Source organism: Rhagoletis pomonella, unplaced genomic scaffold (genome assembly GCF_013731165.1).
Source record: "Rhagoletis pomonella isolate Grant_MI unplaced genomic scaffold, Rhpom_1.0 Rhpom_scaffold_00006, whole genome shotgun sequence".
NCBI classification, from domain to species: domain Eukaryota; kingdom Metazoa; phylum Arthropoda; class Insecta; order Diptera; family Tephritidae; genus Rhagoletis; species Rhagoletis pomonella.
In genome coordinates, this window is record NW_023458560.1 from 4485338 (window position 1) to 4508642 (window position 23305).

Consider the following 23305-nt stretch of genomic DNA (forward strand, 5'->3'; position numbering starts at 1 on the left):
TCTTTCGGGCTCGCTGAAATCCGACTACTTCTTCGGCGGCATTGTAGTACAAGTCTTTACATTTCAATAAAACTTTGATAGAAAAATTGGGTGATGGTTGATTGCTTAAACATTGTACAATTTAAAATGTTCATTTGCAAAATTTTTCAAATGCAAGCAATATTCAACGCCTCATCATACGCTATACAATTCACATAAAACGTATTTTACAAATTGAACGGAAAACCCGCCTCCTATTTGACACGTACGACATGAATGCGCGTTTATGAGAAATTTTTTGATCAAAATGGTTTGAAATATAGGGTCCGCGGAAGGTTATTAGAGTGTCCGATTATTAAGACATTTGTATGGAAAAATTCATAAAAAGTCTGTATGCACGAATTTTTCCGCCTATTAAAGCTTTCCGGTTATAAGGACTGCCCGTAACGAGGAATTATACTGTATTTCACAGCCACGAACCTTTCTGAATACACAAAATTTGTTTTCCCTTTGTAATTGAATCAGTTAATTACCAAATAAGTCAACATATTTTCGATATGACAATTTTGATGCAGTTTGGTTTGTTTAAAGCTCTGTAACACTGCATCAATTAGAAAACCGGTTGTCAACTGACGTAACCTTTTTTACCATACCATATCATATAATGGAAATTGTTTACCGAAGGTTTTCCTTGTCTATTTCTGCCGCACTGAGGGGAAAAGTAAACACAAAATATTTGTCTTCCAGAATAAAGCAGTGATGAATGTTTAATTTCTTTTTTTGTATTTAATTTGAATTCATCCTTTATAATATGTTTATACGCGACGCTTTTCAATTATTTTCAATTCAATTTACCAATACACATATGTGGCATATAAATTGTTTGCATTGTTTTAAAATTCACAAAAATTCATCTCGAGTAGTATGTATGAGTGTATGTATGTATGTTTGCTTGAATTTAGAAAGAAATCACAAATTCTGTGGAGCACAAATTTTTGCAAGAATCGTATGTCATTTCATTAGTTTCTAAATTTGTATGCTTAGCTAAACTGTGTGTTACAACATTTTGCTGTGAGACTTTACGAAACAGTATTTTTCTTATTTTTACAACAAACATTTCATCTAAATTTCCTTCTTTTTTATAATTATAATAAACTTGGCTTTCGCGCAATAATTTAAATAGAAATCCTTCATTCAGTTTTATCTTACAATCATATGTAGTTCACCTTCACAAAATAAATATTTGTCATTCATTTTGTTTAGTTTTTTCTAGTTTTTCCTTTTTCTGTAATTAAATTTGTTATCTTTTTAATGCATTATTTAATGGTTAAAATATGAATCTCTAAGAAAGATTTACTACTTCTACACTACTACGTTTGTTGGTATTACAGCTGCTATTGTTGGAATCACTGCTGAAGCTTACGTTGTCACAGTTTGACAATTCTATTGATGCAGGAGACGATGCTGGAGCCGAATTGCTGCAACATAGTCCCTCCTTGTACTTACTATCACCAGCTCCACCAGCACCAGCACCAGCATATGCCTCCAAATCAGGCAAACTGCCTTTGCTTTGTAACGATGTCATTGTGGAGCAAGACGCATATTTAGTATCCTTTTTCCTCGCACCTCCACACACCTCAGACTTTGACCCATTATACAGTGTTGATTTGCCACTCTCATCCAAGATAATATTCAGCTTCTCTTTACATAGCTTTCGGCTGCCTTTGCCGCCACTACAAGATGTGCTTGCTCGTTGGAAGAGTTCCGATTCAAGTGTGTGAGGCGGCTCACCGACTGGATTTAAGCGCGTACTATTCGAATTACCATCCCCTCTTTGGTGTTCAGTAAGCAATTCATGCAGCGTAGAGCCATCTTGTTGTTTGGACACCTTATAAATGGCCGGGCAAGACTTGGAGCTTTTCACGTCGTTTATATCCTTATAGTCGCGCAATTCATTCAACTCAATATTGCTATCTGCAGCAGCAGTATCTGTACGATGATCACCACCGTCGTTGTGTGTGGCTCGTGAGTGTCGGTCACACTTGTGGTCACGTCTGTGGCGATGCTTTTTATTTTCGGCACTTTTCATTGGCACCACCTGATCCGCCAATGTGGCGGCATAACAGTTATCTTCAATGCTACCCGCACCCGCCGGGTGCTTATCGGTTATTTTCAATTGACTTAAAGTGATCTCAGCCTTGGGTAGTGATGTTAAGCCGTCGCCGTCGCTACCGCCATAACCGGCAAACATCATGGGTGTATTAAAAAGGAATTCCGTGCCTATTTTCGATTCATTTAACTCGAATTTCTTGTGATCCAAATTTTCATCGATATAATTGATGTGTATAGAGGAGGTTTGTAATTGGAGATGTGAGCGTCTTAACTCATCTTCAGGTGGTGTGTAGTATACTGATGCTTTGCTAGTGGAGTTCAGAGCCATGACAGCTAATCTACTTTTTAAACTCTTCACTTTAGCCGCCCTAGGATTATATTGATCGCCCCACTGACTTTTGAAGTAGACTTCAATATCTGAAATAAAAACCAAAAACCATATTGGTAAACACCGTTTTTGCTTTGACCTATTTTAAAAAATACATATTTGTTCATAAAATAAGATATTATATATATATTATAATGTCATAGTCTTCAAATTTTTTCTATGTAAAATAACGGGTAAATGGGTTTGGGAACAGATCGAATGTAAGTCTATAAGAAGGTACAACACGTTACTTTGAAAATGTGCCGCGACAATTTTGACCATATCTGAAAGGTTTGCAACAGAAATTCATTCGTGTCCGCGGCAGGCAAAACAGAAGAAAGGCGTCAAAGGTGAATTTTGGTGGTTATTTTGCACAAGTGGTTATAAAAATGTATTGTAATTTAGAAAATACCAAAATGAAGGTGTAAAACCAACTAACTTTTGGATTCTTGAAACCGGGACGCCCAATAAGTGTGTTCTTTTGCTCTGTGTTTCTTTGATTGGTTCTCAGGCTGTTGAGAGCCACTTTGAGCGAGTAATATTTGTTTTTCCGATTATTTCTCCGGGCAAGTTTGTGAAAACTGTCAAACTGCCAGAAGAAGAGGAAAAATATAAACATTCAAATTTTATCTAAGATATGTGTGCATATTTAGCTGTTCTTCTTTGATTTATAAGTGAAAAAATATCAAGTGAACCATTAGTTTACCGTTACTGTCTTTGCTCATTGTGCCCTCAGCTCATCACAGTATCTCACCTAGAATTGATCCCGGGGGTAGAGAATGTATGTGGTCCTCTCCTGGCCATACATTTCTAACTTACGCTCAATTGCCCAAAACTAGCCCGAAAATGTAAAAAACAAACCTAATGTTAGGAAAGAGGGTAGGTTAAATTACATACAACATTAGGGAATTCACAAAACGTGTTAACCGTAGTAAGATCTTAAACTTTAAATTTATTTATGTAAAATAATGGTTAAAATGGCTAATTATATATTTTTGATCAGTTTAAAAACATTTCGGTGCAGTTAGGAATTCTCTAAAACCATTTTAATCATTATTTTACATTAAAAAATGTTAATCTTAAGATTTTACGACAGTTAACACGTCTTGTGAATCCTTTAAATGTGTAAGAAACGACATAAATTTTAGTGCTGTATTTTTAGAAATTATCTATTAAGAAAAACAAAACAATGTAAAACTAGGCCATAAATAACAAAAAAGAAAACAAGTAAGAGAGTCCAAATTCGGGCGGAGCCGAGCATTAAATACCCGGCGCAAGTATTAAATATATGTTTTTCACCTTACCGAAAGCTACCGCTACATGGTAAGCCGGGGTGTATCATTTTTGAGTAAATTAGCGTCCTTAAATTTCGAAATATTGAAGTTTCAAACATTTCTGAAATTTACCGTTATATGAAAAGCGGCCGTAGTTTTAGTCCGATTTCAGTAATTTTCAATGGTTTACTTTTATGTGGCAAGCACAAAGCACAATATCCATTTCCCATTTTCAAAAATTTTATCATAAACGTATTTACTGGTAAAGAATTGCCGTTATATGGGATGTGGGCGTTGTTATTGTCTGATTTTAAAAATTTTCGGCCAATTCAATTTTTACTTGAGTTATCGTGTGCACAGACAGACGGACAGACGGACGGACAGACAGTCAACACTTAATCGATTTCTCTTTTCATTCTGATCATTTATGTACAAATATCTATCGGGCATGTTCTAAAATTCGAAAATTTGAAATCTACTCGATTTCGATAATTTTTTCGATGGTTTTTAACCCAAAAATTTAAAAGTCTCGCATTAAAAGATTTATTTCATATCTCTGCTGCTTCTTTTACTGTTTTCAATTAAAATATTCACTCTTTTCATCAGTTATAATTAAAAGATGTTTGGCAATTCAAGTCGATTTCAAAGTTTCGAATTTCAGAACATGTCTGTATATCTATGTCTTTATCTATATGTGAACAAAGTTATAATACCCTTGTGCACAAGTGCGCTCGGGTATAAAAAAAAACAAATAACTTAAGGACGAGCACACCTAAAGTTAAGCATTCTAAAAATAGAATATGTATTAACTAAAAACCATCAACAACAACAACCACTTGATCAAGTCAAGATAGCAGCAGAATATCTGCCCTTGATTGTTGTTGGGTTTACATTTGAAAAAGTGGAAAAAGCAACAATAGAGGTTTCTGGTTCATATCCCAGTCACGGCGGTTGAAGAAGTCTGATGAGGAGATGTGGAGATCTCCGAAATAGCAGCTATAACTACTACCAACATGTGAATTACTGTCGTTTTTCCACAAAAATTTTCATTAATAACGGCCTCAAGCTCAATTAAATTGTTGAATATAATTGTTATAAGGCCATATATAAAAATGTAAAACTTCATATATAAAAATTTTCATTAACCGAACCTTCAATGATATTTCGCAATTACTTAAAACGTTTACTAAAATTTATATAAATCACACCAAATTATAAATTTCTATATATTTATGTATGTACAGTTCCGCTCTTAATTATTGGCACAATATATATTTTTTGCTACAATTTTCCGCGAATTTTTTATAAAAATATTGTTCATACTATAACGAAATACAAAAACAAATCTCTTAACTTCCTGCAAAACTAAGGAAAATTCAATAAATTTGCATACAAGTTGGCATTTTAGTATAAGTAAGTAGTACCAGTTTAAAGTTAATAAAAAAACGTGCTGATCTTTGGGAATTTCATTGCATGTAGTTTCTTCCAAACAAAAAAAATATCGAACATACTTTGTACTTCACTAATTTTAACCGGGACATAGTTGCAAATTTTGCTTTTACTATACGGCGTATAGTGTCGATTAGTAAATTGAATATTTATAATGTAAATATTTAAAGATTTCTAAATTTTTTACAACGAGATGTCAATATTTTTTGTCTTGCCAAAAACCGGGACATTTTGCGTCCCGGCAAGTATTGTGCCGGGACCGGGACATAGCTCTTTAATCCCGGACAGTCCCGCCGAAAACGTGACGGTTGGCAACCGTGTGTAAGAAATAATATTCAGTGAATTTGTAAAACACTGAGGTTCTTGGAGATGAAAATGTTCATATCAATAATAGCCGTGTTTTATTTGTCCAGAAATTTAAGCTATTAGCTTATTTTGTATGGTGGACTTACCCAACATAATTATATTGGCTTATGAAAAGCTATCTTGGCTTGTATATTGAACAAAAGGCATTGCCATTCAGCATCAGAAATTTTCTCGTTCAGCCAATCAGAAAGAGGCAAAAACTTACTTTGACACTATTTGCAGTCAAACCACTGTCAAAATTGGGCTAACATAGGAAATAAGCTGATTTCGTTTTATTTGACCAAGATTTAGCTACTTGCTTGTGATGGTTGAATAAAACCTGCCTAATAATAAATGTTTATAAGGTTTGCGCACGATGAAATTAGCGCACACATTTTTATTTAAAATTGATTTTCTTTTTTTTTTCAAATCAAGATACCTCTGATAAATGTGCAAAAATTATCATGCAAAATTTTAAGGCCTCTTAGCCCAGCAAAATTAGGTAAATTTGGTAGGAAAATTGAAAAAAATTTGTAAAAGCGATTTTTTGATTTAGTTGACTTCTATTTGACACGTAGATCATGGATCCACAGTCGTGTCCCTAAATTTCATTTGGCAATATTCCGCCATCTTGGATTTAAATTTTTTGGTTTTTTTGCGATTTGCAAGCTTATTTTGCATTTTTCCAAAAAAATGGTTAAATACAAGTATGTAGAGCATTTAATTGTCCATATTTGTTATATGGAAGGATTTTTAAAAATATAATTTTTTTTATTGTAAAAAATTAGCAAAAACTGCTAAAAAATTTGACATTATCACGGTTTTCGAAATTTTTTGACAATTTCTGTTGAAAATACATAGAATATTGAAATCCCAACGTTGCACAGTGTATCATTTCCATATTCTAGAAAAGATTAATTCCATTATTTTGTGTCGCCAAATTTGAAAACAACGTCAAGAATGTTTTTAGAAATGCCTGATAAATACGAAACAATAACAACTAAACAATTTTAATCAAAGTGTATGGCGGGACGGGGTTTGATTTGGAAAATTACCGAGCACAATAATATTTAAACTTTTATATTTGAAACTGAATCTCAATGTTTATTTTGTCGGTGTTATGTGATTTATGCAACAATTACTAAAATACCATTTTGGTCTTATTTGCTTGGGTATGTTCTTTTTAATGAATATACATTTTTGGGATTTTAGTAAACTAGGACTGAGTATTCCATGTTAAAGTAAAACGATGTTAACTTAAATTTATTTTTAGCAATTTATTAATTTCATTAGACCCGCAAACTCGTTATCCGTCACTATTCGATAAAGTTTGTATCTCAGTTTGTTTGCCACTCCTCTTAGACTTTAAACAACATAATTTTAGCTGCTGGAAAGTGCAGGTTTTGATGAAATTTTCTTTTTTCTGGCCTACTGGGAATTTCATCTTCTTCGAGTAATTCATTTGCATTTTATCTCGACCGAGACAAATTCTTATATTACCGTTTTGAATAGAGAAAGCCTGATTCATTACCTTTCCAGTGGTATCCCATTTTTGTAAATAGAGTAAGAAATATTGAACTTATAACGGAATTTTGTTGACCCAACTTGACTTTTTTATCGATATTTTCCACGCCCATAATTAAAAACAAGTAAGAGCAGCGCTGTCTTCGGCTATGCCGAAGGCTTCATATCTTTCATGAACATCTGCAAATTTTACTTTGACAGATTACTGCTTTTGAATACATCTGCATACATCGATAGAGGAGTTACATACTTATATAAAAAATCGCATCTAAAGAATCAGATGTATGGAAGATATACCTTATATGGCACCAATCTAAGTGATTTTCACTGCTATGTGATAGGTATGTAAACCGGTAACACAATTTATTGGGTTTAGTTTCCTACATAAAGGAGATATATGGCAAAAACTGGTATCTGAACAATCAGTGCTATAGGAGATAAAGCTTATACAGCATAGATTTTGATGATTTTCTCAGTAGACTTTGTATTATTATTTATAAAATATCTTACGAAATTTGTCGGTTTTAGCTGTTCAAATAAAGAAGTTTTACAGTAAAATCTCATATCTGAACAATCAGATGTATGAAAGATATATGTTGTAGTCATCCGATCCTTGTTATTTTCACTGTAAGTATTCTGTTAATAATGAGTGAAAATGGTGCGAAATTTCATGTTCCTAGCTGCATAAATGGAGGAGTTATGATAAAAGACCTCATACCGGAACAATCAGTTGTATGGGGTCTGCAGGTTATAGTGACCCGATCTTTATTATTTTCACTGTAAGTCTTCTGTTGATAATGAGTGAAAACAGCGCGAAATTTCATGGTCCTAGCTACATAAATGTATGAATTATAACGAAAAATCTCATATCTGAACAATCAGTTGTATGGGAGCTATAGGTTATAGTTAGGCGATATTTTTAATTTTCACTGTAAGTTTTCTGTTGATAATTATTGAAAACAGTGCGGAATTTCATGTTCCTAGCTATATAAGTGGAGGAGTTATAACGAAAAATTTTATATCTGAACAATCAGTTGTATGGGAGCTATAGGTTATAGTGACCCGATCTTTGTAATTTTCACTGTAAGTATTCTGTTGATAATGGGTGCAAGTACTGAAAAATTTCATGTTCGTAGCTGCATAAATGAAGAAGTTATAACGAAAAATCTCATATCTGAACAATCAGTTGTATGGGAGCTATATGTTATAGTGGTCCGATTCTTCCGGTTCCGACAAATGATTAATAGATTATAAAAATACACCCACCTACCAAATTTGATGCGGATATCTCGAAAACTGAGGGACTAGATTGCATACAAACAGACAGACAGACGGACAGACGGACATGGCTATATAAACTCAGCTCGACGTTCTGATCATATAAGTATACATTTTAATGGGTCTATCTCTTTTTGTTCTGGTACTTACAAACATCGGACCAAAGTTATAATACCATTTCATGCTCATGAAAGGTATAAAAAAATATATTTATTTAAAGTCCATTTCTGTCAGTTTATAATTTCTTGTTATAGGGAAATTCTAAATATCAATTTTGGGCATTTTAGCCTTTGTAGTTAGTTAAATATTTCAGTTTTTGCATTTTTTTAAATTTGCAGTTATATAATAGGGTGGCATGACAGTAACTATAAATTACCAATTTTTTGTAAAAAGCTTCGCCTATCTTATAACGTACCTTGGGCAAAATTTCATTAATCTATCTTCAATAAATTTCGAATTACTGAATTAAAAGCAGCTAGATGGGTCAAATCTTACACTGTGCGTTGTAGAGAATTTCATTGTTCACAACTTGTAAACCTACATACATTTTTTTGTACGACGCTTAGATCACGGCCGGGAACGTGCTAAACATAGCAATTAGCCCAGTAAAATTACATAAATTTGATAGGAAAAAAAATAAAAAATTGTTAACAGCAATTTTTTGATGCAGCTTACTTCTATTTGGCACGTAGATGATGGATCCACAGTTTCGCCCCTTAATTTCATTGCTTTTTGCGATTTGCAAGCTTATTTTGCATATTTCGCAAAAAATGGTTATAAATACAAATATGTAGAGAATTTAATTTTCCACATATGTTATATATAAGATTATTTAAAAACAATAATTTTTATTGTAAAAAATTAGCAAAAACTGCGAAAAAATTTTACATTGTCACGGTTTTCGCCATTTTTTGACAATTTCTGTTGAAAATACATAGCATATTGAAATTCCAAAGTTGTAGAGAATTTCATGCTCCATAACTTGTATACCAAAATTTTTTTATACGACGCTTAGATCACGGCCGGAAACGCGATAAACATAGCGATGTACGGGGTGCGCCGTAAAACGCATTTTCACACCTTCACCTGCTTTCTTAAAAAAAAAAAAAAAAACGTTGCCCGTGGATAAGGCCTACTGGGGAAACCACGTCAAAAAAACGCGCCGAAAAACTACCCCAGCATTGGTGTATTTTCAACAGAAATTGTCAAAAAATATAACAAATGTGGAAAATTAAATTCTCTACATATTTGTATTTAAACTTTTTTACGAAAAATGCAAAATAAATGGCAGGGGTCAGTGATCGGGAAGGGTTCAAACTACCGGGGAAAGTTATATCCGTAAAAAAGAAGTTATACGTGTCTCGGCTGGAATCGAGATATATATATAACTATCATATATATATATATATATATATAACTATCATATAGGGGAAATTGATTGGGTTAAAAAACTGTGTACTTAAAAAAATTTTAACATTTCCGAAAAAAAAGTTTGAAATTTAGGTGAAAATTTGTTGCACTTTTTTGTAGTTTTCTACAAATTGTTACACTTGGGTTTATATGGGGTTTGTCTGAGAATGAACTGAATTTTAATTGAAAATTCTTAAAAATAAATAAATAAACATAAGTGGCACACAATATCACTTTGAAATGGCGTGCTATAGATATGACCGATACTGTATATAATACACGAAGGCATTTTGTGCAGCATAAAAGATCTGCACCGTTGGTTCGATTCTCAAAAATGGGGTGTCAAATTAAAGCGCTTGGCCTGTAGATGTGCATAAGGTTTAATTGTTTCGATAAGAGTTGCCACCTGTTAAATAATTAAACTCAAGTTATTTACTAATCAACGCCCTCAGATCCGCACCGTCCGTTCGATTTTCAAAAGTGAGGTACCAAATTAAAGGGCTTAGGGTGTGGATGTTCAGGAAGGTTTTACTGTTTAGTAAAAAGTTGCCACCTTTTAAGAAATTAAGCTCAAATTAATTTAAAAGTTAAATCAATTATTAAATATGGGTATCAGTCGAAATGGTTTTGAAAAGGCTATATAACTTAGCTACGTATATGAGAGTTGTCATATGTTAAAAAAATGTAATTAAATTTTAATTAAAGGTATTTGGTAAGTGAATAAGGTATCGATATATGGGTGTCATACAAAAGAGGTTTAAGAAGGTGGTAGTTTGACAATATTTTGAATAGGGATGTCACCTATTTGAGAAGTCTAATTGAACTATTTTTTATATGAAATATTAAGGATGGATGTCAAATGAAAGAGCTTCAAGAAATACTTAGTTTCACAATTTAGAACATTTTTGATGTGTTTGGGGGTTGCCCTTGTTTAAAGGGCTAAACTAAAATTATTTAATAAGATAAATGAATTACTAACCGATGGTTATCAATGGAAATGAGTTTAAAATCCTTTATTTAAGAACTATATTTAGGAGGATTGCCACGTGTTTAAAAAATAAATTTCCACTTAATTCATCAGTTACATGAAATATTTATAACAATGTCAGACGAAAAATATTTAAGGAAAGTTTAGTTCGAAAATAATTTTTAAGTCACATGAAATTTTAAAATATGGTTATCAAAAGAACGAGTGTTAAGAAATCTTTAAGCTGAACATTTGTTTTTTTTTTTTTGTTGAAAAAATTAAGCTCAATTTATTTAATAAGTTAAATGGATTGTCAGAAGATGGGTATCAATCGAAATGGGTTAGAAAATAACTTATTTCTAAACTGTATTTAGGAGAGTTGCCATGTGCTTAAAAAAATGAAATTCAACTTAATTTATCAGTTAATTGAAATATGTATAACAAAGCCAGCCGAAAGACTTTAGTTTGAAAATACTTTTAAAGGGGTTGCCACCTGTTTGAAAAGTCGAATTTGTTTTACTTATACGAAAGATACATAAATGAAATATCGAAATATTAGTGTCAAAAGAAAGAGCTTTAAGAAAACTATAGGCTGATAATATTTTTAATTAGAGTTTCCATCTATTTTTTTTTTTGAAGGTCATCACACGTGCACCGTTATTTCGAATTTCCAAAATGATAAGTCAAATTAAAGAACTGGGATTCTACATAGATGTGCACAGGTTTTATTTTTTGAAGTTACAGGGAGATTTGGAATTTGATGAAATGAAAACCAACACCACGCGAGAGCTCTCATCACTGAGAAATGGTTTAGATTAATCATTAGGAATAGGTTTTTAAATAGGGTTTCACCTGTTTAAAAAATTTAATTAAATGTTGGCGTTTTGACGCCATGCGGGCTCACTAGTCTATATATGGGTAAGGCTTCCTCAAGTGGGCACCGAATTTACCAACATTAATATTTTTCAATGATATTCAGGCAGCGCCGAGTTTTGTAGTCGAACAGTACACTGTGTAATTTTTGTTGCAAAATTCCAAATGGTTTTTTTTAATCAACAATTGAAAATTGTTGCAGTGTTTTGGAAATTCTTATTTTTTTTTTTAAAGTATCCGACTGAAAAAATTTTTTGGGTGCAGATTTAAGAAACATTAAACTATACAATAAAATTATTTGCATTACAAAAATATTTTTTTTTTGCTTTTCAATCAATTTTTTATGAACAATTGAATTTTTAAGCAATTTCTGCGCCTCGTGGACGAAAATTTTTAACAACTACTTATGTAATAAACATTTCTGCATTTAGCTATGAAAAAAATGCGTGCATTTCGATATAGTTTGGTCGCAATGAATTTTTATCTGCCAGCGTGCGCGCCCGGCTCCCGCGGGCGTGCGAAATTCGAGCATGAGAAATAAAAGTGGAACGATTGAAACGTGCATTTCTTTCTTGCGCAAGAAGTCAACACGGATTGTGCGCGATCCAGCCACGCGAGTCGGGCCCGCACGCTGGCAGATAAAAATTCATTCCGACCAAACTATATCGAAATGCACGCATTTTTTCACAGGTTTTTGAATAGGGTTTCACCTGTTTAAAAAATTTAATTAAATGTTGGCGTTTTGGCGCCATGCGGGTTCACTAGCTCTTATTATTTTAATCGAGCAATTCTTGTACATATGTATATGTACATTGGCAGTCAAAAATGGATGAATGGTGTTTCGTTTTTAATATAATAATAATAATAGATTGGCGCTTACACATATGTTAGTGTTTGGCCGAGCTTCTCCTCCGATTTGTGGCGTGCGCCTTGATGTTGTCACACAAAGCGGAGGGACCTACAGTTTTACGCCGACTCCGAACGGCGATTGTATTTTTATGAGAAGCTGTTTTTCATGGCAGAAATACACTCGGAGGTTTGCCATTGCCTGCCGAGGGACGACCGCTGTTAAGAAAAAACCTTTTTTCTATATTTTTGCGATGTTGCTTTGACCAGGGTTTGAACCCAGGCATTGTGGAGTGGAAGCGCGCACTGCTTACCACTACACCACAGCGGCCGACAGTCGTTTTTAATATTTACAATGTTTTTCAAGCTAACATTTTTTTTATATGTTTTTATAAAAGTACACTGCCGGGACAAAGTACTGGCACAGCAAATTTTTCACAATATATGCAACAATTTTCATTCTAATTTTTTCCGCTAATTTCGTATAAAAATATGGTTCATTCTACAACAAAAAAAAAATTAAAATATAATTCCTAAACTTTGTGAAAAACTCGCAAAAATCCAGCAAGTTTTTATGAAAATTTTCAATTTTTTAATCAGATTTTTTAGATTTTTTTTTTTTTGAGTATGTATGTATTCTAATAAAGTGCAAGTTTAAGTAGCTAGAAATTACCGTTGATTTTTGGCAATTTTTTTTTTATGCAGTCTCTTCCATACAAACAATATTTTTCGAAAATACTCTATACCGAAAAAATGCTAAACACCTTCAACAAAAAAAATTCTCAAAAATCAATGCGATTTTTGACTAATTCCGAACTTGCATTTTTTACTAGAATTTAATGGGAATACTCAAAAAAAATATTAAAAAGTTTAAAATTTTGATGAAAATTTGCTGAATTTTCGCGAGTTTTGCACAAAGTTTAGGAATGATATTTTTATGTTTTTTGTTGTTGAATGAACCATATTTTTATACAAAATTGGCTGAAAAATATTAGAATAAAAATTGTTGCATATATTGTGAACAATTTGCTGTGTCCATACTTTGTTCCGGCAGTGTAAATATATAAATCAAACATTATACAGAATTTACAACTTTTTAACCAGAATTTGTTTAAATTTTTTGGGTATGCAGTTAACAGGATTATGAAATTTTAATAAAATTATTGCAAGTATTGAGCGGCTAAAAAATAGTATTGATTTTGAATAATTTTTTTTTTTTTGCTGACGGCTTTCCCAGTTTTTTTTTTCATATAAAAAGCGAAATTTAGGAAAACTGGTGTTGACTTTTTTTATTTTTTTTTTCGCAAAAGGTCTCGCGCATATTCCACAAAAAATTCATGTTTATATGAAAAAATGTTCAAAACGCCTTCAACAAAAAAAAAATTCAAAAAATCAATGCGATTTTTTAGCCGCTCAAAACTTTCACTAATTTTACTAAAATTTTATAATCATGTTAGCTGCATACTCAAAAAATTAAAAAAAAAATCTGGTTAAAAACTCGAAATTTAGATAAAAATTTGTGGATTTTTTCTAAATTATGTATAAAGTTTGAAATATAATATAATTTTTGGTAAAACATGAACCATATTTTTATAAAAAAATATCAAACAAATTATAGCTTGAAAAACACTGTAATATTAAATACGAAACATCATTCATCCGCTTTTGACCGCCACTGTATATCCATAGGTTTCTCGGAAACGGCTGTAACGATTTTGATGTGATTTTGTATTCAGATAACGGTTTGCATTTTGTATCTTTAATTTGGTACAAATAAAATAACATCTTGGGTATCAAAAGGAAAGTATTTATAAAAAACCCAATTCAGAAATATTTTTGAACTAAAACAATTTAATATGGATATCAAATGAAAGGTATTTTTGAGAATTTAATGCAAACTTTTATCATAGTAATTTCATCGAGCATATACATATACATATGTATACAAACATATACACAAGAATATCGAGGGCCTATATTCAATACCCCAGCCAGCAGAGAAACGTAAATTTTGCCGACAGTGCAGTCTAGTACAATTTTTCGTATCCGGAAACGAATAGAAAACGACTAAAGTTATCATTCATTTTCGTATCCGAAAAACGTTCGAAAAAGATGATGTTATTTAAAAGCAATAGTTGTATTTTATTTGCTCAAGCTAAACATTTGAAAGCATGCAAGTGTAGTCGGCATTGGTTGAGCGTGCAGAGGAGCGTGCCGCTATTGGTTAGCTTCCAGCAGGAGCCGGGACCGAATTCCGTCAGGCGCCTCCTAATTTTACTTTATTTTTTTGAACCATGAAAAAGTATCTGTGAAGTGCAGAAGGAAAGCGTATTGAGCGAAAAATTCAATCAGACAAATTTCAGAAAAACATCCGAAAAAGTATGCGTTTCACAAACAATTTTCGGTAGTTGTCTGTATATGCGTTTCTGCCGCACACTTTAGTGGGAAAACGGATCGTCAAAGTATCCGAAAATGGAATCGATAAACGAACAAAAATCCGGACTTCATCCACATTTTTTCCTTTTTCGTATCGACTTTCGAATTTTTTTGCTGGCTGGAACCCTCATTTTTCACAAAAATTAGATTCTGGTATAAAAATCCACGTAAGACGTACGAGTTGTTGTTGTTGTAGCGGCTACAACAACCCCGCCCAGATAGGCTAATATCTCAGTCGTTGTCGTCAAGTTCCACTAACGGCAGCCCCAAGAAGCGTGCAGCCTCTATGGGGTCGGTCCATAGGGACGACGCCGTTAGGGTTATGGGGTTTTCCGGGCATGCGAAGAGATGTTTCGTTCGTTCGGCACATCCGCATTTAACCTACTCAGGTAGGAATTTAGCCTGCTGCAGTAGCCAGAGCGAAGTTGGGCTATTGTTGTCCTGGTCTCCCGAGAATTTTAGGATTATTCACCGTCGGAATTGGTGTATCATCGACGTGAATTCCTAGCGGTAGCCTGGCCTCCTTCGTCCAGGTTGTGAAAAGGGTCGCAGAGGATTTCGTAGGGGAGAGGGCTAGACACTTTGCAGTGAAGAAGCGAGAAAGTTCAGAGATATAACCGTTTACTTTTGAACACAGGTCATTAATTCCATTCCCAGTCGCCATGATCGAGCAATCGTCGGCGTAAGAGGCAATCGAGACTCCCTCTGGTGGTTGAGGGAGCTTTGAAATGTAAAAGTTAAACAGTAGTGGGGAAAGGACACCACCCTGTGAAACCCCCTGTTTTATTTTCCTAAGTTTGCTCGATTTGTCTCTAAACATTACCGACGAGTGTCGACCACTTAGATAATTTGCCGACCACCGTTTGAGCCTCTGTGGGAGAGAGGAAGCCTCTATATCTTCTAGTAGCGTGGAATGGCTGACAGTGTCAAAAGCCTTTGACAGGTCCAACGCTACTCGAACCGTTCTCTCACAGGGACGTTTACGGTTAAGGCCACGAGTTATCTGAGTGTTTATGGCGTTAAGTGCTGTTGTTGTACTGTGCACTTTACGGAAACCATGCTGATGCTTCGCTGAGGTCAAGAGGTTTGTGAAATACGGGAGTAGCAAGGCCTCTAGTGTCTTCGCTACCGGGGAAAGGAGTGTTATCGGACGATAAGAATCTCCTATGTTGGCGGGTTTCCCCGGTTTGAGCAGTGGGACCACTCTCCCCACCTTCCAGATATCTGGGAGAGTGGCCATGGACAAATTGAGGACCTCCGTTAGGTACGCTACCCCCGCAGGACCCAAACTTTTCAGCATCAGCATGCATATTTCGTCGGGACCCATGGCTTTGGAGGCTTTCGCCTTCCCGATGGCCACCTGAACTTCACCGCAAGTGAAAGCAAGGGGGGCACTGTTTGTTGGCAGTTTGTGCAGCCTTCTGGTCACTCGACGCTTGGCTTTGTCCACCGGAGGATGCAGTATGAACTGCCGGCTAAAATAGCTCGCGCATCGCTCCGGGTCCGACGAAGCATGGTCGCCGAAAGAACTTTCGACTCTGTCGTCGTGCTTCGTCGGATTGGACAGTGACCTCACGGTTGACCAAAGCTTACTCACACCAGAGGTGAAGTTGCAGGTCTTCAGATGCTCTTCCCAATTCTTCCGCTTATGTACGTTTACTAGTTGCCGAATCTCCGCGTTGAGATCCCTGATACGGGGTTCTCCGGGATCGGCCTGACGAAGGCTGTCACGCTCATCGGCTAGAACAGCCGCTTCAGCAGGGAAATTTGGGCGTGGGTCGGTGATGCATCCTGCCGGTACGAAGCGGGCTGCAGCAGCGGTGACAGCCCTGCGGAACTTACGTTCACCAAGGTGGACGTCGGTTGGTGTGGGAAGGGCAGCGAAGGTGTTTTCAGTAAATTCCGCGAAGCCTTTCCAATCAGGTTTTGAAAAGTTGATATATGTTCGGTGCTCCGCGGAAGCACAGTCGGTTGGTTTATCGATCGAGATTACTATGGGCAGGTGGTCTGATGCCAAAGTCAGCATAGGTCGCCATGATATGCTGTTTATCAGACCAGCGCTGACTATTGTTATGTCTGGCGAGCTGCAGCAGCTGCCCATAATCCTGGTGGGTGCGTCGTCGTTCATTGTGCAGAATGTCGAATCGTCTATCTGCTCAGCCAAGTCAGTTCCCCTATGATCGTTTGACAGGCTTGAGTGCCAAAGGTCGTGGTGCGCATTAAAGTCGCCTACTACCATACGGTTTTCACCTCTGAGGAGCGCACCTATGTCAGGGTGATATCCTACCGGGCAGCAGGTGACAGGGGGTATATAAACGTTAAATATTTCAAACTCAACATCGCCTGACCGGATAGCAATGCCCTGACATTCTAGGGTGGTATCCCTGCGGTCGATGTCTGCTTCGTTAAGACGATACTGCACGGTGTGGTGCGTGATGAACGCTAAGCCACCACCATTATCTCGCTCGCGATCTCGACGGTGCACGTTGTACCCGGCACAATTCAACAGTGTTGCATTGCTGTGCAACTTCGTCTCTTGGACCGCAGCTATCAATATGCCATGCCTTCCCATGAAGACGGTTATCCCCTCGATCTTCCTCTGTAGCCCGTTACAGTTAAATTGAAGGAGCTTCATGTGGTTCGGGAGACGTGTGGTGATGCGGGGTGTGAGGGATGTGTGTGGTCGTGCCGCAGTTGGCTGTGTGCGCTGCTGAGGTGGTTGCCGCTCTGTGGTGGTGGCGGGAGGCGTCGCAGTTGAGGCCTCCGACCGAGCAGCGCAGCACGGGCTCTCGAAGTTCCTCGTCCAATCTCGCGTGGTGCGCAGACCTGAGCATGCCCTAAAGTGGCACCAGCCAAGGCAGGTGTTGCATTTGACTGATGTCACATTTCGGAATATACTGGTCTGACATCCCGTGCTGATTGTAGGAGGAACCAGGAGTTGTTGGCGGCGGCGTGTGGGTGGTGGTGTGGTTGTGTGTGTTCTGTGGTCTGTAGCCGTTGTGGTGTGGTCTATTGTGTTATGTTATTGTGCTGTGGTGTTTGTGTGGGACTGCTCAGGTGGACTGGGGTTAGCCGTGGAGGCTGGTCTGTTAGAGCAACAGGGGGCCACAATAGACGTGGTCCACTGCCGATGTGTCCGTAGTCCTGAGCAGACTCTGAGGTGACTCCACCCCTCGCAAGCATTGCACTTGACAGAGGTGGAGTTGTGGTGTAGTCGTCTCTGGCATAAACAGCAGGTGTAGGTTTCTGGCCCTGGGTTTGACTCGATGCCAGCCCTGAGTAGGAGAAAACGTAGCGAATGTAGCCCTATGGACGAACAACTTCTGAGATACTTCGACGAGCTAAACGGGGTTAGATCGCCGAAACAACAGCCCTTGGTCGGGTAAAACCCGAGTCATTCCGGTACGTAGAACCGGCTGTCGTGGGAACGTAAGACCTACGAGTAACTGTCATCGGTGATGTTAATGCTGACCTTGTATAACGCTTGACAAAAGAATTTAATTTCAAATTGCTAAGTCAGAATTAACATCAGTGATGACAGGTAAGTCCCAGATGGGTACAAACATCACAAAGTTGTTTTTGGGAAAATTGCAGATAGAGGGTATTGAATGTAAACTCTGTGCTCTTCATCCTGGCGTATTTACAATTAGGGTTGCCACCTAATTTGTATCGTAATGTTAAACAATAAATTCCATTACCAATATTACATTAAAAAGTTATAAATTAAAGCTATTCAAATGACCATTAATTGGTACCAAACCCTTGAACACTTTTAAAAAGTACGTGCGCTCCGAGCAAAGCTCAGCCAACCTGGTACCATACACCGTGGCGACGAATAACTGTTACAGAGTTTTGTTTTTGAAATAGAAGGTACCTTTATAGAAAGAAGAAAGTATTTTATTGTTAATTTTCCACAGATTTTACTTAAATTTTATTAATTAGTTTTAAAATTTTAATCCTTATTTCTATTTTCCAGCAGTGGAATCGTTTGGAGATAAGTGCAAGCGGCACGTAGGTTTTTTCCAGGTGTATTTTTTCTTAGACTTTGTATAAAAAAAGACGATAAAAGAAAAACTGTATAGGGTTGGTCGAACGAATGGCCGCCCAGTCAGCAATTCTGAGTCTATTCGATTTCTGAGTATGAGGCCTTATGTTGGACAAAAGGGGAAATATATGGGATTCCAAAAGGAGGAGATTAGCCAACGGTTACAGAAGATATGGAATAAATTAACCGACGAGCATTTGCGTGCCGATTGCGCTTTAGTTTCAAAGTGTTTACCCCTGGTTAACCTTTATTTAACAAGTAAGAAAGTCTAAGTTCGGGCGGAGCCGAACATTAAATACCCGGCGCAAGTATTAAATATATGTTTTCCACCTTTCCGAAAGCTACCGCTACAGCCGGCGTGTATAAATTTTAAGTAAACTAGCGTCCTTAAATTTCAAGCATTTCTGAAATTTACCGTTGTATGAAAATCGGCCGTAATTTTAGTCCGATTTCAACAATTTTCAATGGTTTACTTTTATGTGGCAAGCACAATAACCATACCGAGTTTGGTACTAATTGCTAGAATGGTTAGCGAGATACATATACGTGATCATAAGTGGGCGGTGTCACGCCCATTTTCCAAAATTTAATCATAAACGTAATTCCTAGCAAAGAATTGTTGCAACCATCATTTTGAATAAATTAGCTTTAATATTTACTGATTTATCGAAAATTTCGTATTTCTCGAAATTACCGTTATATGGGATGTGGGCGTGGTTATTGTCCGATTTTAAAAATTTTCGGCCATTTGGTATGCTGTACCAGGGCCAACAACTGTGCCAAGTTTGGAATAAATTGATGCAGCGGTTACCAAGATATACACATATAACCATAAGTGGGCGTGGCTACGCCCATTTTCAAAAAAATGTTAATATTCTTATTTTTCGTCTAAAATTTATTATAAATATCAATTTTGAGTGAATTATCTTCAGTAGTTACTAAAATATCGCAGTTTTTGTATTTCTGAAAATTACCGTTATATGGGAGGTAGGCGTGGTTATTGTCCGATTTTGCCCATTTTCAATACCATCCGTCCTACGCCCGAAAGAAGTACACGTACCAAGTTTCGTTAAGATATCTTAATTTTTACTCGAGTTATCGTGTGCACAGACGGACGGACAGACAGTCACCGCTTAATCGATTTCTCTTTTCATTCTGATCATTTATGTATACATTTGTCTATATCTATCTCGATTCGTTTTGCCTGTTACAAACAACCGTTATGTGAACAAAGTTATAATACCCTTGTGCACAAGTGCGCTCGGGTATAAAAACAAATTAATAAAATAAAATTAAAGTCTGCGGAAAATTAACAATGAAAACTTTTTCCCCAAAACCCTAAAAGGACCTTTTTATTTAAAAAAAGGGTAACAGTTATTCGTCGCCCCCTGTTCGTTTAATAGTCCAGATTCTTTGTAACTTGCGATTATTCGAAATTCGAATTATCTACCGCGCTCTGTAATTTCGCCAGTAGCAAAATGAAAAATTGTAATAAAAAACTGGTTATTGGTCACAATGAAAATACCATAAAAGTTATTTATATCATGCTAATATCTATAGAAAATTTAAGAGATGCTTGTCGATGCAGAAAAAAACTTTAATTTGCTTTTCGAACACGTAGAAGAAGAAAGAAGGTATCAAAGTATCGTCATACAGCAGTCGCCAAATGAATCGTTTTAATGTAAAAACCGGACACGCCGAGGCATACTATGGCATTGCATTTTACATTCCCCTTCCTTGAGACATACATATATTACTCTTTCGAAAAGCCGGTTCCTAAAACATAAATCAGTTTTAGATAATTTTTGTGTTTTGTTTCCAAAGTACGATTTTAACGAAAAAAAACTGAAGAATTGTATGCGTTCTATGAAAAAGTAATCGACTGTTCGAAACAAAACTTTCTTGTGGAGGTAAAAATGGGGAAACAACGAATTTCAGACGAACATTTTCGAAATGTTCTCGAAGCATTACGTCTTTTGGGAATGTTTTTAGATCTTACGTACATATATTGGCACTTTTGCCCGTTTCAATAGCTACACCTCTACAAAGTTTGTCATGCCTGAAAAGGACTAAAACCTACTTCAGAAATACAACAAGTCAAGAAAGGCTCAACGGTTCAGCAACTATGAATATTCACAAAGATATAAATTTTTCAGTTGACGAAGTGAAGTGAAGTGAAAAATCTTCGTTTCATTGATTTATAAGCAAAAAGAAAATTTGAATGTGCTTAAAATTATCAACATGTTTTATAAATAAAGCGAAAAATTTAACGTGTTTAAAAATTTCGTGTTTTAACACTTTAATGCGCATACTTTTTTCTAAACACCCAAAATGCCACCCGTGGATCCGCCACTGGCGACAGTTATTATTTTACACGCTGTTTATGAAGATGCATATGTTTTGTTTTCATCGGGCAGGAATACATCACAGTGCCCTTGAAAAAGCGGCAGGCGTTATTAAAATGGATGGAAGAAATTTCCATGAGGAATTATCCCATATGATCTCCAGATTCCAAATCTTCAAACCCCGAAATCGTATCTGATTCTAGTTTCAAGATATATATACATATATACCTTAGTTAAAGAATTATATGTGCATCATGTTTTTCTAATATTTCTCTATATTAAATAAGGGTAATGCTTTTTGTGGTATGCAATTATAATAGCCCTCGGTTTATAAGTATTTTCCATACATTAGGTTGGCATTCGTGTATAATTTTATCTACCGTTTCAGAAATCAGTAGTACATTCAATAGAAAATAATTATATGTACATAAGGAGTTATTCGGCTTCCGATTACTGCAGTGTCATAAATTCTCAACAAAAAAGTACACTAACAGCTGGATTTTAAAATCCTAAATATGTAGAAGCTATTTTCGTACTAAAACCCGTTTTATTATTTTTCCATATTTTAGTTATGAAAAAGCATCTGTGAAGTGCAGAACGAAAGCGTATTCAAACGAAACATACTGACTTTGAAGTGGTTTAAGCCAAATTCATTTTAAAGTAGTGGAAAATACATGCAGGAAAAGGCAATTGACTGCTTTCAGGACATCAGCATGTTAAATAAATGAGTTCGTTGCAGGTAAAATAGTGAGAATTTCAATTAGTTGTCATTGAAAATAAAGTAGTTTATAAATTACTTTCAAACTAATTCAATTTCCTGTAGGGAATGGCTGACTGAGCAGAGCAATGGCTGAGTGAGCAGAGCAATGGCGTGCTTTCGAGAGATCCGAGTTCGAGTCCTCGGGCAGGAAAACTTTCTTTTTCCTTTTTTATTTTTTTTCTGGTTCAAATTTTAGAAACTTGTTGTCATTTAATTTTCTTTTGATTTGTAGACTTTATTGTTTTAAAACGGAAACTAATTTTTTTAACAGGGCAATTCCGGCATCTGTCTTTCAACTCACCACAATCTTTATATTCCGGCAATTATCTTGAAAGCTTTGTTATGTATTTTGAATGACTAATTGAAAGAAAGCTATTTAATTAAAAAAGAAAAAATCCGTTGCCGAGGATTGAACTCGGATCTCTCGAATGACATGTCAGTGCTCTTCTCACTGTGCCATTGCGACTGTTACAGCAACGTTAACGAATTTGAAATTTGAACAAACACAACATTTTATAATCATTCAGTTAGATACCTAGGTGTATATTAGTACTTATGTTTATTGTATCGAGTAACTATTAGTACTTTAAGTATACTGGCAACTCTTTATGTAGAAACCAGTTTGATATTCATATTCATTTTCTCACTTTGTTCACCAACATGCTTTTATCCAGTCAAGCAGCAAACTCTTAACTTAACATTAAATATAAGAAATTCAAGAACGAATAAATAAATTATCATTAACTAAAATACAAAAGGATCTTGCCATCGTCTTTATTATTCAACACATTCGTTAAAAAGTTAAGTAATGGTTTTTCTTTATTTAACGTTAATGTTAATTCAATGCTGTTAATGAATAATTAACTGACTCTGGAGGGAATTTTTTCAAATCGTTACTGAGAAACACCTTAAGTAATCATTAAACGACTCTGGGTGCGGCTGTTAGAGACTTAAAAATGCTTAGTTCGTATGTGTGAGTGTGTTAATAATAATAAGCAGGGAACGGATTTTATGGAAATTCCCTTTTTTTTGCTAAAGAGAATATATTCGATTAAGAATATCTACGATTTAGCTTACCCTCAATCCATATATCGTCGTTTAAAGTACAAAACCGCGTATCGTGGTTCTGCAAAACATCGTAACTGACATTTGTGCCAAAAGAGATTTATCCTCACCGGAAGCTCCTGCCATCAAGCCCTTATCCTTTCATACTAAAATATCGATACTTGGATATAAGAAGAACAGATAATTAGGGATAAAAGAGAGAACCGGTTTGAAATAAGACACGTTTTACT

The 23305-nt window shown here is 35.6% G+C and overlaps 1 protein-coding gene across 1 annotated transcript in view; it reads right to left on the bottom strand.

The window, feature by feature from the left end:
* Window positions 1–739: 739 nt before the first annotated feature.
* Window positions 740–23305, bottom strand: part of LOC118740318 — a gene marked incomplete at its 5' end in the record, with an annotated part of 37553 nt that continues 14987 nt past the window's right edge. The window contains 1 exon segment of the mRNA XM_036471803.1: window positions 740–2508. Within this exon segment, the coding sequence (XP_036327696.1) occupies window positions 1322–2508 (1187 nt within the window). The 3' untranslated portion in view covers window positions 740–1321.